At 43.0% G+C, this 18697-nt stretch overlaps 1 protein-coding gene across 2 annotated transcripts in view; it reads left to right on the top strand.

The window, feature by feature from the left end:
• The first annotated feature begins 291 nt into the window (after window positions 1-291).
• RBPJ (recombination signal binding protein for immunoglobulin kappa J region) overlaps window positions 292-18697 on the top strand; it is a 220256-nt gene continuing 201850 nt past the window's right edge. The window contains exon 1 of one of the 2 annotated variants that reach the window (XM_053672325.1): window positions 292-383. In XM_053672325.1, the coding sequence (XP_053528300.1) occupies window positions 352-383 (32 nt within the window). In that variant the 5' untranslated portion in view covers window positions 292-351. The remainder of the gene's footprint in view (window positions 384-18697) is intronic. The other variant, XM_053672324.1, reaches the window with a different exon arrangement.

Here is an 18697-nt window from a genome sequence, read left to right as displayed (position 1 = left end):
TTTGGAAATTTGTTTCCAAGCTGCTTGTATATAAAAACCAGGCCCAAGATTTCAGGATAAGCTGAGGAAACACCAGAAATAAGAAGGGTTATTTCTTGTTTGCCTTTACAGATGTTCTCTACAATCAAAGCATTTCTGAACCCTCCACCCTACAATTTTTTTGTAAAAAAGGGCTTGTGTCTGCATTTTTTCCCCTTAGAGGGAATGTTGACTTTCAAGTCCTCTTCATCTTGACACTTTCACTTCCTTTGTTGCAAGGTGAAGTAGCCACCAGACCCAGCGCAAGACACTCTACAGCGTTTCGGGACACTTGAACCTCCAAAAGAGCCAGTGTCAGGAGCTTGTCTCAGGATGATCGGACTGCTCTATCCAGCGTTGTTGAGGTAAGTCGGCCCACTCACACATGCTCTGTGTCACAAGGTCCGTAGAAATATGTACTGTTTAATTCATGCTTTGTGAATAAGTCACTTGCTTTTTGCCTCTGCCACTTCACGGTACCATGAGCTAACCGTCTCCTGCGCTGTGTCAGTGTCTGTCTGAGCGTGTTCTGGTCACACGGCCTCCTCTCTGCGGAGGCCTCCGCTTACTCAGCAGGAGACTGAGGCGGATTCCCAAGGAGGAGGCTTCTGTTCCACTCGCAAGATGCTCTCCCTTTCTTAGGGCGCACAGCACTGCTCTTCCTTAGGAACTCTCTCACATCTACTCATGTTTTTCTAACTCCATACTTTCTTTTACTTTGTCTTTCAAAGGCATCTCTATTCCCTTTAGATGCAAGGAATTTTCTAGAATCCAAGGCACCTCTATTCCCTTTGAACTCTAGATGTTCCCTTTTCATAAGCTCCTCCCAAGGTGCATCTGCTCGTAGGTGATACTAATCAGGTTGGTTGTTTATGCGGAAGGAGGCTGCGTTTCTTAGCTGCGTTGCGAAGGTGATGCGCCGGGCCTGCAATGTACCGTGCTGTCCTCAAAACTGTAATCTACTTGGGAGACGAAGTGGCATTCATTCATTAATTCCTACATTCAGTGCACAATTATTGAGTGCCTCCTGTATACTGGGTATTTGGGAAACCATACAAGTAGTTTTCCAAGCTCCGAGCTCTGGCCCCCGGGGGCAAGGGTTGGGGAATGGATCTGTGACAAAGGGTCACAAGTCCACATTTACCACAAGCACTGTCTGCGAATTTTCATTCTCTTCTCATTTGTGCTTTTTCTGACAAACATTTACTGAGTGTTGGTAAGCATGCCCGGTGGGAGAACGTGTCAGTCCTGTCTGTGTGTTTTCCCAAAGCATGTGGATGCGGTTGTGATTGACTAAATATGAGTCCATTTAAAAGTCTTACTGTCGGTTCTGTCCTTCTGTCATGGAGCATTTTCTCAGTCAGTGGATGCCAGAGGTTCATCATCATCATGGAAGTGTGCAAACATTAAACATTAACTTTAAAAAAATGTGCTCTTCTCCTGAACAATGTGGGGACCTCCATAAGAAAAGACTATTGCAGGGACCATAGCCACAGCAGAAGGGGTGAGGTTCTGTAGGAGAGCAGCCAAGGAGTCTACAGGTGAAAAGCCACCTGAGGGAAGCACCCATACTGCATCTAACCAACCCTAGCTACGGTATGAAAGTGCTCTAAATAGAGCACATAAATTCTTTCTTTTAAAATAACTTAATGATGAATGAAATTATTTTATAATTATATACGTAATAAATAAATCTGGAACATACAAATCTTAGCTCAACTAAACAATCCTGATTACTTAGCTTCTTTTCTATGGTTTAGGTTTTGCAAAAGCCAAATATACTATAATCCTCTGTGCTGATGTTTTTTCCTACTTTTCCAAGTGCTTTCTTTATACATCACTGGATTGAATGTCACCAGAACTATGAGGTGAGGACAGGACAGGAATCACTATCCCCATTTCACAGGTAAAGTTAGTGTGCTTAAGAATAAGGAATGAGCCCTGGCCGGTGTGGCTCAGCTGGTTGGAGCTCTGTCCCCGAAAATGAAAGATCACAGGTTCACTTCCTGGTCAGGGCACTTGCCTGGGTTGCAGGTTTGGTCCCTGGTTGGGGCACGTGCAAAAGGCAACCAATCAGTGTATCTTTCCCTCTCTGTCCCTCCCTTCCCCTCTCTCCAAAGTCAATAAGCATGTCCTTCAGTAAGGATTATAAAATATAATAATAATGAAATAAAAACTTTTTAAAAAAGACTAGGCAATGAATTAGACAGATACAAAATGGACAAGGGTTAACCAGGGAAAATGGCCAGGAAAATAGATTTTGAATAACCGTACAATGATCCTGGGAAGCAGAATCTGGAGTTTGGGAATAAGGAAGTAAGCTAGAATCCCACTCTATGACTGGCCATCATTGGAGCTCTAACTAAGAATTCCATGCTCACTTTTAGGAGGACCCAGGAAAAAAGCAACAAAAAAATATTTTTGAAATACTGGAAAATAAAAAATTGTTTAAAGTCCATGAAGTAGAATAAAGCACAACAGGAAACTTTAAGGGCAACTGCATGAGGTTTGAATTGGCCAGACGGAATTCAACCCATTTCTCTGATTTTTGTTATGTGGCCTAAAAAATCCTCAAGATTAAAACTATACTGTATTTTATTTTGGGTGACGTATATTTAAGTGAAAGGCGGCGCTGCCAAAAGAACAAGTTTAGGTTTGATTTTGCATTCAGCATACATTAGCCATCACACAACTATTTAATACTTAATCTCTCTGAACTTTGATTTATTCCATTTATAAGCTGAGTATGATAATACTTTCCCTGCACCACTGTTGCAAACATTTGAGATGTTGTATGCAAGTCAGTGCCTGCTAAGGTACCCAGGACACGGCAGAAACTCAAACAAGGGGAGCTGATGTGTTGGCTGGTGGAGGGCAGGGGTTTCAATGAATGTGTCCTCATGGCCTGACCACTAGACTCTGAGTGAAAAGACCTGGGTTTAGGTCCTGACTCTTGCACATCTATAGTGACTGTGGGATAAGATATTTGTTGAAGGTATTTAAGTTGATTCATCCTGCATCTGTTCACATATAAAATTGAGTACAATTTCCCTTCCAGTTTTTAGTTTGAGGTTCAAATGAAATGGTGTATGTTAAATAGCTCTTAAATATGTAATCATATAAAAGTAGAATATCTGCTACTAAGTCTTTAAAAACTAATCATCTAGGTTAAAACAGAAATGTCGCTGTGTGTGTATAAAAGGGTCACTGCAATAGGAATGCAGAGGAAAATTCTATTCATGTTTTTCAGAAGTCCTAATAACAATGACAACAAAAAACCTCAAACTACAAGAAATTCTTAGTTATGTAGGGGAGATTTCTCAGTTTTAAGGATGAGAAAGCATTTGAAAAGGCCGACAAGGGTCATGATGGACTGTCCCCGACTGGGGTAACATCGGCAAGGAGGGACAGCCATCCATCCAGGGCAGTTCATCGGAGAATCAGAGCCCGGAAGCTCCGGGGCAACCAGAAATAGTTTAGGCCACCCACCGTGTTTGACAGGAGAGGAAACTGAGGCCCAGAGAAGTGAACTTACTTAATCACAAAGATTCCACTGCAAGGGGCCTGAGTGACAAGCCTGCCACCTGCCTGCGCCTTGGCTTCTGATCAGTGTTTTCCACGACTACACTGTTACTTCTGTTGAAATGCATACCCCACTGGCTTGAAAATCTCTGCATCTGGCAAGTGGGAAGGACTAGAGAGCAAATCCAAAGCCGTCTGCTAAACTAGGGGGTAAATCGCCCGAGAATGTTTCAGCACAAGGCTGCAGGGCAGTGAGGGGCTGGAAATCAACATCTTGAAGTTCCTCTCATCCTTATGCATTTATGATATCATCCAGGAAACATTTCAATAACATGGATGGAACTAAATGTCTTGCCAGGTGGTAGCCTGTGATATATACAGACGGCCCCTGACTCACAAAGAAAGACTACAGAGGCCCCATACACACTAACAGCTGCTGTCGTCCGCCTGGCCCCCACCCCCTTGCAGCTGCCATGGCTATGTGAAAAAATTAAAAAAGAAAGAAAGGGGCTAGAAAAAAAAAACTTGGACCACTTGCAGATTTGGCACATTCAGAGGCAGAGGAGAGAAGGAAGCTATGGAAATAGGAATGGCTTAAGGGAATGGACTCCGAGGATAAAGCTTAGCCCCAGGTGACCTGAAGCAGCGCCCTGAAAAACCTGCCCCTGGGAATGACTGTCCTCTCCCACCCATGCTGCCAGAAATTTTTATCAATGTAGCATTCTGCTTCAAAGCCTTTTTTGAAGGCAGGGAATAAATAATGGTTACTTTACCATTAAAAATCTTATAATAACAATAATCAGAGTATCTGCCTCACAGGGTTGTTGTGAAGATAGAGTGAATCAATGAATAAAAAGTCCTTAGAACTGTACCCAACATGTGATATAACACTGATAAGTACAATAAAACTATTAGCTCTCTTCATAACTACTATTATTCCCTTTTCACAGATGAGAGAACTGAGGCCTCACAGAAATTAATCTACCCAGGCCACATAACTTAGTATTAGACCCAGGATTCCAACTGACCTCTGTCTCCAAACCTAATCTTAACTACTGTGCTATAAATAGTCATATGCTTGGCATGGTGGGGGGGGTGATTGGAGGGAATGGCAATAAAGGTGGAGGGACATTAGGGCAACCATTCACACATAAGTAAAAATTAATTCAATCAGATTTTTTTTCCCCTACTGAGAATCAACTGAGTTCAGCTGCACTCAGGAAATGAGAATTTTAACTAAGTAAGGAGGGCTGATAGATTATTCAGGGTAAGAGCAGGGAAGGTCTGTGCAAGGGACCACTCCTGGATATTGAGTAGGAAGCTTGGCAACAATGATACTCATGGATGGAAGGTGTAGGGAAAACAGGCAGTTTGGAGGGAGTCAAAGATGAACTCTGACCCTTGTGAAATTTCATCTATGTCTGACCCTATACCCACAGCTTCAAATAACTTAATGATAGACTACAAGATAAATTAAGTAAACTTCTTCTCTGCTGGCTGGCAACATTACAATTCCACTTCCATTTGTAATACATTCTTCGGGGAAGTGTGTGTTGAGTTCCAAACAAATGAGTTGTAATTTCATACAACAAATGTATACTTTGTGCCTCCATGGACTGGGCACTGTGCTAGGTGCTGGGAATACCCAAGGAAATACATGGTGAAGTCCCTGCTATTGAGCAGCCGGGAGCCCTGTGGGAGAGAGATGGGTAGGCAACTGAGAGACAATGTGCTGAGTGTAACAGGAGAGGCGTGTGCGAAGCGCCTTGGCGTGCAGAAGAGGATGGGGAAATTGCTTTTCAATCAACTTTTGGAATCCAACCCCTATGCAAGTTAGGAACTGCATGCGATGCATTAGAAGTTATGGGAAGAACGTACTTAACACTTAGTACTGAATGAACTCATCCTTCAACTTCACTGTTGTCTGCTTTTTTCCTGGCAAGTGGTAGTATCAATACCTTCTTTTTTTTCCCCTAAGAAGTTAAAGAGAGAGGTGATTGCATGGACTCTGAACTCAAGACTGTTCTGATTAGAATCTGACTTTCACTTACTAGCAAGACGACCTTTTCTTGACTTCTCCCAGTCTCAGTTTCTTTACCTGTAAAGTGGGGCCAGTGAAAACACCTTCTTTATAGAGTTCTGGGAGTACAGTAGGCTCGTGCGTGCAAAGTCCAGTGCCCAAAATGGAGAAAGTGTCTCACTCAGACCTGGCCGCAGACCGGAATCCCTGGCTTCCAGTGACTCCGCGAGGCAGAGCCGCATCTCTGGGAGACAGTGCTAAGTGTGACACACAGATGAGCATCGAACAGTTTTAACAGTACGTCCTTGACGTTACGGCTTCTCTACCAAAATAGAAGTAACAAGCTGACAGCGATAACTTGAGACCAGAATCGCGGAGGTGTCACTTTAAATTATTTTTTTCTTTTCCTTTCTTTTTTTTTTTTTCATGCCGAGCATGGCTTGAAATAGTTTTATTTTTCTTAACTTTAAATATATGTCTGAGAAGAGGCATTAAAGTGATCTCTAATTTTAAAACCGGGCGAGGCGGGGCATGAGGAAACGCAGGGCAGATTGGGAAATGCAGCAAGCGGTGTTTTCCCTTCACGTTGTCTTCCCACCGTAATGAAATTCAAAACTTCCATCTGCGGCTGTGGGGAAAGGCACCGTTTTCTAATGCCCAGACCAAAGGCAAGGCGCAGCTGAACGGCAGGGGAAATGCCTTCGGCACGCCCGCGCTCTCTTGGCCCCAGTGTCCGTACTGCTGGAAAACATCCCCTGACGCCCATGACAGCTGAGCTGCTCGCCTGGGATTCGGATGATCAGAAAAGGAAAATTATACCCTGAGCTTCGGTTCCGGGGGCGCCCCAGCAGCTTGTGAGACGCACAAAGGCCCAAGCATGGGCCTGCCACCTGTCCGCCTCCACCCCACGAGCTGTGGGGGGGGTCAGTTAGGAGGCAGTGAGGAGGAGACCCGAGGGGGAACAGGCCCGTGTTAGCACGTAGCTCGGGTTTCCCCCCAGTTGCAGTATGGTTGGTCTCTGGGGTGTCAGTCACCTTTACCCCTTGTTTGTGGAAAAAAAAAAAAAATCACCTCCAGGAAAGTCCCTCTGACACAATAGGTGGCCTATGAAGCCCATGGAGGGGGGGGTGCCTGTGGTTGGCACCCCCATTGGGCTCCTCCTGGGCCTGTGGTGTCACCCCCATTGAGAGGCTGACACAGAGCAGTGTGTTAAAGGCACAGGTCCGGGGGCACTATTTGCTAGGGTCCTGAAAGTGTCTGTGAAGCAGAGGTTCAGCTCCTACCAGCCTGCGTGTGTGTCTTGGGCTCTCTTACTGCTCCTGTAGAAACGGCCTCTTCCCGATCACCCGCACCTCCCTGCACAGTCTGGTCACCCAGTCTTCCTTCCTCTGCTGTGGAGGCGGGGAAGCAACTACTCATGTTGTGGGACCCAGCCGGGAGAGGAGGGTACAGTGGAAAGAGGACTCACTGAGCCATGGCCAGGGACTTTCAAGTAAATTCCTGTATTTCCTCCTCAAGAGTAGGATTCTCAGGTACAAGGTCAGATACCCAGTTTAATTGGAATAGCAGATAAACAATGACCAGCATTTAGCTATAAGTGTGTCCCATGGGATAGTTAGGACATACTTATACTTAAAAATTATTTTTGTTTGTGTGATATTCCAATTTAACAAGGGGGAGGACATCTCTATTTTTATTTGCTAAATCCGACAAGCCTACTCTGGAATAACTCCCTGAGGCTGGCATTATTATTCCTATTTTAAAGGTGGGGAGGAGAAGTTTAGAAGATTAAGCAACTTGCCTGAAGCCACAGTGGTTGTAAATCAGAATAGAGATAAGCTTTTCAACCCAGACCCACTGATTTCAAGACCAATACCAGTCCCACAACACCACAGGGAGCTCCAGGCCTTAAAGGAAAAGGATGAATGGATGGGAATGGAGAAAGCTAAGCTTTCTAGAGAGTGTGGGGGAACTCATACATGCCTTGTTCAAAAGTAAATAATCACCCACGAGTTGCTGGATGTAATGGAATTATCACCGTGCTTGGGCACAAAAAAACCCAAAAAAAACTCCGCTCCTTTCCTACAAACATTCTTAACAAAAGTCATGTTCCTCACTCCCAGCCCAAGTCCCCCTTCAACACTACCCGTCAACGCCAGGAGAGAACGTGTCACCGCAGCGTGCATAGGCAGTGGTCGTGGTCGATGAGGTCACGGGACACAGCTCCAAGAGAAGCTCAGAGTCATGTTACATCCACTTAACACATGGAGGAAACCCGCAGGACTGAAGGAATTAGCTGGCCCGAGGAATAACCCAGTCTCCTCTGGGCTGGCCACCATTCAAAGCTCAGTGTGAGTAGCCTTGTCACCTTGCTTGAACCAGGCGGCCTCACCAGAACTTGAAAATACCTATCGGCACTTCAGTCAACCATGCAGTAGGGGAGCAGAGAAGGTGGGGGTAGGCAGAGGGAAGGGGTACCCTGCCACAGATCTTTCTTGCCCAAAGATGGGATCAGTCAGTAGATGCAAAGCGCCCTTCAGCCTGGCTTCCTTCTTCAGTTTCTGGAGCTCTGAGTCTGCACACAGCAACCTGGACAGAACGTGTGCAGCTCCCAGATGCCCACACGCCTCCGTGTGCCAGGAGAAACTGCGGCGGCTCTGGGCACTGGGGAACATCGTGGGTCCCCAGCCTTCTCCTCCAGATCCTTGCTTGGAGAAGTCATGTGAGGATAGACAGTAATGAGGGCCGAGGAAAATGGTAAAGAAAACGTGGACCCGGATCTGACGCCACCAGGAAAGCTGGCTGCCTGACAGTCATTTTATTTCCTGACGATGAAAGCAATAAAAGCTCATGGTGGAAAAGTTTGAAAATGCTGAAAAGTATAAGGAAACAATAAAAACTAGCCATAACCCCATTACACAGAGATATAATCTCTCCTCAAATTGTGATGTTATTTCCTAAGGATTTCTGTCCAGAAAGCTAGCTGCCCTCATACTTCACAACTTTTTTAAACCTTACAAATCATCAACACTTCTCTCACACCATTAAAAACTCTCCCAAGAATCTCTATAACTCTGATGAATCTTTAATGGGTGTGTTGAATATGGTCATCATTTATTTATTCTCCTCTTGCTAAACATTTAGAGAATTTCCAATATTTTCCCTAATAGAAATAACAGTAACGACCATCTTCTTCATATACATTTCAGTCGGGCCCTTGGCACCGGTTCCCTTACATCTAGAATCTGATATAAAAGGACATCTGATGTGGCCCAGAGATATTTGTCTTTTATTCTCTGCTTCGCAGTGCTCTGCAAAGAGCAGTGTGTCTTCCAGAGGCTCACTGCTGTACACTGGTTGGAGAATCACTAGGGTCAATCAGGGAACATGGTCCCTTATCAAATGAAGGGTGCTTGTACTCAGCAAGAAGTCCGGCCCCCCTTAGACTCAGGCCCTGGTTTACAGAGACAGAGTGACAGAGATAAAACCCCACAAACAATTTTCAGAGAAACCAGCACACAATGTAATTCCGCTGGGAACATAACGATAAAAGTCCTCGGAACTATGCCGGTTGGTATTTTTACAGAACCATTGCTTGCTGACTTAGTTAATGATAATGTTGAGTTCCAAATTTCCTCCAAAAGGGAGTCTCAAGTGTTCTCAACTTGGACGGGGCTGGCTTAAAAATAAACAAATAAGTTATATAAGTCCAAATTTTGGAGGCTCGGGTTTTAGAAGCCAAGGCTCTGATGCAGGATTAAAGGGGCCACCTCCCATCCTGTGGTTGGACCTCACGTGCGACTCCCAGGGTGGAGGTGAGGGGGGTGTTCCCACTGTCCCTAAAATCCAGCCTCCAGTTCCAGCACCAACACCCGCCAAGAACGCATGCACCCCATGGCTCCTTGGGACACACTCAAGAGGCTTAGGAGACAGAGAAGAGAAACAAAAAAGCAAGCACATTCAGACCTAATGCTCTACACACGGTAAGGCCTCAGGTACCTGCTTAAGGAATGAATGAGCATTCCTGTGCTGGGGGCAGGGCGTGCAGGGAGCACGCTGGAGCCCAAAGTAGTTCCAGAAACATACATTCGTCCAACCCAATTTTTTAAAAAAGACTTCACCAAACACTCCTCATATATTTCTGAACCAGCTTTCAAATGGGTTCAAAATAACAAATACAATTTTAATGTTTTACACCCATTTTAAACATCATAGGACCCCTTGGCTACGTCAACAAAAATGCATTTACGTTTGAGTTTTAATCTATAACTCTGAGTTAATAAACTTTGTTGAGCCTCCATAATGGGGAACATGCTGGAAGAGATGAGTTGCCCGGATCTCATTTAATCCGCAGAACCACTCTTTGGTCTGGAAAGTGGCTCAGCACGGCCACACAAACTGCCCATTCGTCAGGACGCAGGCCAAGATGCATATCTGAACTCAAATTTTCTGATATGATTCTCTTAGTCCATTGGGGCTGCTGTAACGAAATACCATAAACTGGGTAGCTCATAAACAACAGCAATGTATTCCTCATGGTTCTAGATGCTGGAAGTGTAAGGTCAAGGCATCAGCAGATGTGGTATCTGGTGAGAGCCTGCTTCCTTCTCCTTTCACTGTTAAGTTCACAGGGCAGAGGGGTGAGGAAGGTTCTCTGGGGGTCTCTTTGACAAGGTCACTAATTCCATCCATGAGGGCTCCACCCTCATGGCCTCATCAGCTCCTGAAGTCCCTACCTCCTAATATCATCACCTTGGGGGTTAGGATCAATTTAACATGAATTTTGGGGTGTTACATTCAGACCATAGCAATGATATTGTCTATTTTCTCTATAAAATCTATTTTTCCACTACAAAAATAGCCCAACATGAACCATAACCATCTCTGCTTAGGAACCCTGAAAACTTAGTAAAAAATGCGTTATTACTTATTGCTAAGATTTCACTCCTGAATTTCCTGACATCCCTAAACCCATCTGGCAGGTTCAATATCAGCACACGGCCATATCCAAAGAGGCACAGTCCGAATAGCCATTGGAGGTTGTTTTTAAAAATATTTTATTCCCTGACGTGCATCTTTGAAAACAAAATTAAAGAGGGTGCACTTCATCGTCCCCCAACAGCACTCAGCAACTCCAAATTCTCTCACACCAGTGCAGCTACATACATCTTCCTCTCTACACCCTTAGGCCACAAAGACTATCCTCTCCCTCTTCTCCTCTGTATCCCAACTTTTTCTTACTTAAGTCCTTTTTAAAGGGCAGGAGAAGAGCCAGGGCACAGGGTCCTACTATTACTGTCTACCTCATCACATACCGACATGTCTCTCCAGCGCCACCAATGGCACCTGACACAGCCACAGCTCTTTTAAAACAAAGCTTGTCTTTCACTTCGACTCCATCTCCTGACACCTCCAACTATTCAGACAATTCAAAGGCAATCTCAACTTTGGAGAGAGAGAAAAAATGAGGTTTTGGCCAGTTTTCCTAACAGATTTAAGGCTAGTTAGGGGTGGGGCAGAAACTGGCCGGTCCCCAAATCCACCTTTCTAGGTCTCGTAGCCTATGGTGCTTTGATCCCTATGACAGGCTGGAGTGGGGATTGGCTCACAGCTGCAAGGTGCTCTGGATAATACTAAAGACATTGAAATGTCCCAGACTTGTCCGTATGTAATTTTAGCTTGCTAAAAAAATACAGTAATAGGTACTAATCTGTAAATGCTGAACTTTTTTTTTTATAGGTGTATTCTTTGGGGGAGGGTGGAAATTGGTTTTTTCACGAGGGAGTTGTATTTTTAAAGCAGTTTCCTTTTGCAAGGTGACACGCTTCCTTTTTTCATCCTTAAAAGTTCTTGCAACCTTTTTTGACACCCTCTGCCTGTGTCAAATGGCAAACCCAATGGAAGTCTTTTAGAAAGCAGTGGCAAGAGATGTCAGAAAAATGGTTTCTCCCCTCGACTGCACTGTCTGGGTAATTTGTTTTCCTCATTGCTGAAAAGGAAACCGTAAGAGTATTTTGCCCATTCCAAACTCTGAAACTGGAGTTATGAGGTTGTATGGAGGAGGCCAGGAAAAATATTTCTTGGGGTGGTTTGATGCTTTTGAGGCCTTTCACTAGAGACCTGCAATACTAATTACCCAGGCTTCCTATCTGAATAAGACATTTATATAATGATTCATGGCTAGGAAAGCCAGTGTCAATAAACCAGCCACTCAAATTCAATTCTACTGCATCTCAAAACTAGATTCTTTGGATCCTCAGGGGTAAATCCAATCTCGCGGAATCCAGGCAAGTGTTGGGTATAGAAAAAGGCATGTGAAGTGCAAGGCGTGTAGTGGGGAAGGAGTCTGATGGTGGTCCACCTGGGTACAGAGACTAGAATCATTTCTTTCTGCTCCCTTAAAAAAAGAATGTTAGTATATAAGAAGTCCTGCTTCCACCATTTATTGGCTGTGTGACCTCTAAGCAAGTTACTTAATCTTTCTGTGCCTCAGATTTCTCATCTGTAACATGCGGATGAAAACTACATACATCACAGAGTTCCTTATGAGGTTTACATGAGTTAATATGTGTAAACCAGTTATTAGAGCAGTGCCTGGTACGTAGTGACGGCAAACGCACGTGAAGAAAACAGTTGTGTCTAATCAAATCAAGAAATCTGAGGGGTGGTGCTGGCTGCTGACTACGCCCTGTGGGCCTGACCTGTCCTTTCCCCCAGAGTGGGCCTTCGTGGGGCACACTGGTCAGGGCTGGGCAGCCCTTCAGATGCAAACCGAGAGGGTGGCAATGAGAAGCACTAGTCCAGGCCACTTGCTGTCACAGACCTGCTAATGTCCTCTAAGAACCTAAATCAGCAGACTTCAACATCTGTCACTCTCATGCTCCCTAAAAATGAATTTGGAAAACTATACCTCAGCCCATGCTCTTAATTTTCCTAAACTTGAATTTACCATTTCAAATTCAGATTAAATGATTACAAAAGATGCCCTGTCTATTGTAAAACTGGACATTGAGAAAGAAAACCAGTTGGATCTGTATTTTAAACAAACTGCACGGGCCCCAGCAATACCCTAATGATTTACCACCCACTGTTGCCCATGCAAATGAGCACTTTTGCATGTTAAACATGCAAATGAGCACTTTTTTCACACTCAAATGTTTTTTCATCCAGTCACTAGTGTTTAAATGTAGAAATAAAAATCTTCCACATTTGTCACAAGTTATTAGCAGTACAAAAATTCACCAGAACATTATCAATATATTTTAACTTTTGACATATAACAATATTTGAAGTAATTTTAAGGTATCTCAATGAGATGGGTAAAGATATTCTTCTGCAACTAGTTCAAATGTTCAGGAATGACTATTGCTATTAGAGAGGAACAAGGTTTATTATCATTTCTACTCATTTTTTTCTTCATAGATGTGACCACTAAGAACTTCTATTCACATAAGTATGTAGATGGGAAGGGAAGGAGTTTTCCCAAAACGCTGACATTTAATTCTTTAAACTCCTTCAGAATTGTATGCGCACAACACAATTTTTAAACATCTATCACTCTGATTAGGTCTTCCTCCAATTTTGTTCAAAGTAAATAATTGGAAATCATGTAACTTGAGAAAGTTTTGGGTTGGTCAAAAAGTCCATATTTTTTCTCATAAGATAAAAGATACATGTTTTATTTTCACCAATAACTTTATTGGTTTGGATATTTTGAGTATGTCAGCTATCACCTACATGGTATAACATTGATTGTTCTCAGTTAATATCTCCATTTGATCACTATCAGCTTCCTCTGGTCTATCGGACTGTGAAGCTTCATCCAGCGAGAAATCTCCAGCACAAAATTTTGTAAACCACTTTTGACACGTCAGTCACAGCATCTTTCCATTCACTGCATAAATCTTTTTTTGCATGTCAGTTGCATTTCTACCTTTCTTGAAATAATGAGCATAATATGCAGAAAATGTCACCTATTTTCTTCCATCTTCAACAGTAAAAGGGCTACACAAAAATTCACCAATTTTAATAAATTTTTTAAATGCACTCTGATATGACAGCTGTCACAATACAATCTAATGAAATCATTTCAAATGAAAGTAAAGACAACTAAACGCCATTACAGCCATCTCACAGAAAAAACAAACTTTTGGGCCAACCCGATATTTATTATTCGATCATTAATGTCTCATTCTGTGAAGTAGACCAAAAAGGCCAAGAATTTGAAGTTACTGTTATCTCCCCCTCTTACCGTTCACTCAGAGGCACTTGTTAGATTGTCTCAGTAAGAGTTGAGCAAATCAAAACATTTATTTTCATACATCTTTTAGAGTAAAACTTCTTTAATGCTCTTATCTTGTTATATGTCTTAAATAAAATTTTGTCAAAATCTTGGAGCTTCATATTTGGCTCATGTAACTGATAAAAATGTTCCATCATATAATCGAATTGCCAAACCCATCAGGCCAAGTTAAATGCATTTCTTGTTATTAAAAGTGTGACTTTATTTTTCATCTCAAGTTGATACCTTAATATTCATTTTGAAGAATATTATAAAAATCACTGAGAAATAAATTATGAAAAATGCATCATATAAAGCAGATTACTAAAAAGCAGACAAGTTTCCACTGATGTAGATCTAGTATAATTAGTTATACAATCAGTGTAAAAACAGGATAATAATGGTGTTTCTTACTACTTGATTTGCAGTAAAGTGGCATACTCTCTTGCTAAAATTGCATTATTTATGGAGACAGAAATATGATAGAAGGCATGATATTTTTTCCTTAAGCTGTATGAATGCGTGTATATCACTCTGATGTGTGGCTTTGAGAATAGTTAAATAAAAATTATGTTTAAAAATCAGAGATAATTTCACGAATTTCTTTAGCCCTCATCCTCAAACATTTCTATTGAACAGGAAAGCAAATTGTATCTGTATGCAACTAAAGGTAATTGGACTAGCAGGCATCAAATAACTAAGTATTTACTCAGAAGAGTTAGAAAATGCATGATTTTATAAAATTAGTGCTAAGTCCCTCATGAAGTATCACGCATACTATTTGAAAAACATAACCTAAAATTTTTATTTGCAGGTTTTATCCAATGATAGTTTATCCAACTATCATGAAAATCTTGGTAGTCCTAGAAAATATTCCAGTTTCAGCTGTGAAAAGTTAACATTATTAATTAGCCTGGACAGCTCAACTACTCTTAGGCACTTTCCTTTCTGGATGATGACAAATCCTAGGAATGAGGAATCAGACTTTTCTTAAACACATAAATTCCCCCAAATAGCCACAACTGTCCCCCGCCACACACAAATACTACAGATGTTGCCAATAATAAGTTCAACCACAGAAAAGAAAGGATTACAGGACACCCATCTATCAGATAATAACAGCCAATGTTTAATGAGCACTCATGCGGTGCCACTCACTGTACAAAGTCAAGTGCATATACTAGCACTTACTTGGTCCTTACGGCAATTTTGTGAGGCGGGTCAGATCAACATGCCCATGACCAGATGAGGAAATGAATACTCGGGGGCCACGGGACTGGTGGTTGGTGGGGGCAGCGTGCAAACCAGGGTACCTGGCCCCAGAGGGGGTCAGGTTTAACTATCACACACACCGTAGCACTGGCACATGGGTCTATTTCTCATCACTTCCATTCCATAATATGCACTATTTTTCCATACTGACCACCACGGTGGTTGGCAGAACAACACCTCCTACCCCAAAGATGTCCACGTGCTAATCCCCAGAACCTGTGAACACATGGCAGAGGGTCTTTGCAGACGTGATTGAGTGATGGGTCTTGAGATGGAGAGAACACCCTGGATTATCATCCAGGTGGGTGCAATGTCATCATGAGAGGACTTGGAAGGGAAGGGGGAGGCAGGAGAGTGAGAGCCAGGGAAGGAGATGTGACAGCAGAATCAGAGGTCAGTGTGATGTGACTGCTGGCATTGAAAATAAAGGGCGAGGAGCCAAGAAATGCAGGCGGCCACTAGATGCTGGAAAAGGCAAGAAGTGAGATTCTGCCCTAGGCACTCAGAAAGGACTACAGCCCTGCCGGCATTTCAATTTCAGCTGCATAAGACCCACGTTGGACTCCTGACCTCTCAAACTGTAAAAAAGTAAATCTGTGCTGTTTTAAGCCACCAAGTTTGTGGCAAGTTATTATAGCTGCGACAGGAAACGAATACAATCATCAAAGCACTAATAAAACACACTGATCAGAGGAGGGGTGAGCATTCACAAACCATGTTCTACAAGCTCATCACAGCAACCTGTGTGCTGCCCAGATAAAGCCAGGAAATGCATTTGAGCAGCTAAGAAGTAACACATAGATTCTTGCTTCCGTGCTGAAAACGAAGGTGTCTCTTATCTCAGTCTTGGAATAAGTAAAATTTATCCACAGAGACTCTGTCTCATTTTTACTTTTATAAAATTGACTTTGATGGTCCTTATGAACTTTCCCTCCTCTGTGTCTCGGTGTCAATTTTTTACTTGAATGCTTTTCAAAACATTCCCATCCTGGACATTTTCCACTGGGTCTGAGCCCTGCCCCTGCCACTTAACTTGCTCCAGAGAATTGGCGTTAGTGTAATTGCTAGTGTAATAAATCATGTAATGACTGCCCCATGTTCAAATTATGCAGCTTCTCTGCTCTTGCACAACTGCTATTTCTGCTGTCAGATGGTTGTCCTGCAGCTCAAGCTCCAGACAGCAGCCAGAGGGAGCTTTTTACCCCCGGGCACCTGACAATGTGGTTCCTGTCCTCCAATTCCTTCCCTGATGAATGAACAACAGACCACAAAGCCTGGTATTCAGAGTTCCCTGTAATCTGCCCACCCCCTTCCCCGCCACAGCCTCCCGACCTCCTTGACCAAGCTGCTCACTGCTCCGAGGCATGGCAGGTTCTCTCAGCGTACCTGCACACTTGCTTCCTTCACCTAGGGCAAAAGCATCTGCTCCCTTTTCCATTAGACTAATTCTGTCCCCTTCCTTCCCTGGCTCAATGACATGTCCAATTGTCCCAGCATCATCTGCAAAGATGCAGGTAACAGCATTTAACAGACACACAGATGTGGGTCCAGAACGTCCATCCTGTTTACCTTTGAGCTGTGGTTTTCTATGCCATTTATCTCTAATTTCCTACCTGGGTACAAACCTTCCAACCTCTGTTTTCTGACTTTTTGACTTTGGCTTTTCCTCCTGGACTAATGACACTATAAGACTCATTTCCATGAACTTGGGATGAATTGCAGGCTCAGGTAGGAGATGCTCCCAGAGGTTCATAACCACTCTTCCCCTATAAACACACACACACACACTAAGCACACTAAGCACACTAAGCACAGCTAACAAAACACTAAGGAAGACAGATATAATAACAATAAATGAAGCCCGTTCAGTACTTTTATAGCCAGGCAGGCATTGTGTTAAGTGCTTTGTTTCTTTAATTGAAGAAAGATCACCTGTAAAGCAAGGTGATTTTATTTAGTCCCCATTGACAGATGAGAAAACTGAATTCATTAAGATGAAATAACTCATCCAACGCCACCTAGCCTTAGTGATGGAGCCACTAGGTCACATGGTATCAGAAAGCTTGGTCGACCAATCATCTCCATTACATTTTTTCTGGTCCTGTGGATCCCCACCCACCACTACCACACTTCAAAGTGCTTCTTGAACTACCAAAGCTATCTTTGTACTTATTTCCCTGGATTCTACTTGTGTGGACCTGTCTGTATCCCCAGGAGACATGAGCTTTGCAGGGCAGGGAATGTATCTTTCACACCTGAGTACACAAAAGAAGCTCAAAACAGTGTCTTCCTAAATAAGTGGCTACTACCACTGGTCCCAAAACATATCTGTTGCCTAGGTTTGCTCACCTTCCAAACTACATTACCCAGGCACCTTCCAGGGAGCTAGGTATGAAGTTTCAGTCTCCTACTGACCCTCCAGCTCAGGGTCCTGGTACAATGATGAGTTTTCTTTATGAACTGATTTTTAACTGTCCTATCAGGTCAATATTGTACATTACCTCAAAATCTCTTGGGAAATAAATATGAGTTTTATTTATAAATTAATGCATGTGTATGTGACAGTTTAATAAAATCTGAAGGAAGCAAACTTTTAAAGCTAAAGGATCCGTGGGGGTCAGCTGCTTTACTTCTCCCTTTTTGCAGATGAAAGAACTAAGGTCCATTTCAAACTTGAAAACCAGTCCCTAAATGTTTTGTGTTTGGCCTACATAGTATTTTTTAAGTCGAGTCAATATTTTTACATGGTATGTGCTTATGCAAGAGGGAGAGAGAGAGAGAGAGTGAGCAGAGTTCTATTGGTTCCAATTCTGTTGAAATATTAAAATATTGGGCAGCCTCCATATATATACCCAAGAGAAACAAATACACCTGTCTACAGAAAAACTTACAGGTGAATGGTCATAGCAGCATTAGTCATAATAGCCCCAAAGTAGAAATAGTTCAATCATCGATCAATTGATAGATAAATAAATTGTAACTGATCTGAGGTCTGCCCAAAAAAGTATCCAGCCAGGTACTATGTAACATGAAAAATAGAGCTATTTATTGAATAGACAACAAGCCCTGTACATAGGAGAATGACACCTCAGTCCCCTGCAAAGTAGGCACCTTGGGACCTCACATAGGTCCTAATCATCATTAGCTGCCCCATCATATTTTTCTGAATTTCATCGATGGTCAGAAATATCTTCCTTTTCAAAAGTTATTTTAGTTTGGGGAAAAGCCAGAGGTCACAGAGTACCAAATCTGAGCTGTAGGGAAACCAAGCCACCTGGGCGATTTGATGTTGCACCAAAAATCATGCGTGAGATGTAATTCGTTTGAGCAGACGTATTGTCATGATGAAGCCGCCAATCACCAGCTGCCCATAGCTACAGCCTTCCGAATCATTCAAATAGTTTCCATGGAGGAATTTTCAAGCTTAATGCAAAATTTGATGCCGATTTCTTGCTCTATTTGCTCAGTCATTTTGAATGCGACGGCCACATGGTACACGTGCTCCCTGAACAGCGACTAGTGCCCCAACTGACCAGTACAGGGAAGTCATCATTGTTCAGGCGTGTGCATTCCAGTCCACTCTC

The sequence above is a fragment of the Artibeus jamaicensis genome, unplaced genomic scaffold (genome assembly GCF_021234435.1).
Source record: "Artibeus jamaicensis isolate MK-2021 breed Jamaican fruit bat unplaced genomic scaffold, CSHL_Jam_final contig_76, whole genome shotgun sequence".
Classification (NCBI taxonomy): Eukaryota; Metazoa; Chordata; class Mammalia; order Chiroptera; family Phyllostomidae; genus Artibeus; species Artibeus jamaicensis.
Note: the sequence above shows the minus strand (reverse complement) of the source record. Positions and strands in the feature narration are given on the sequence as shown.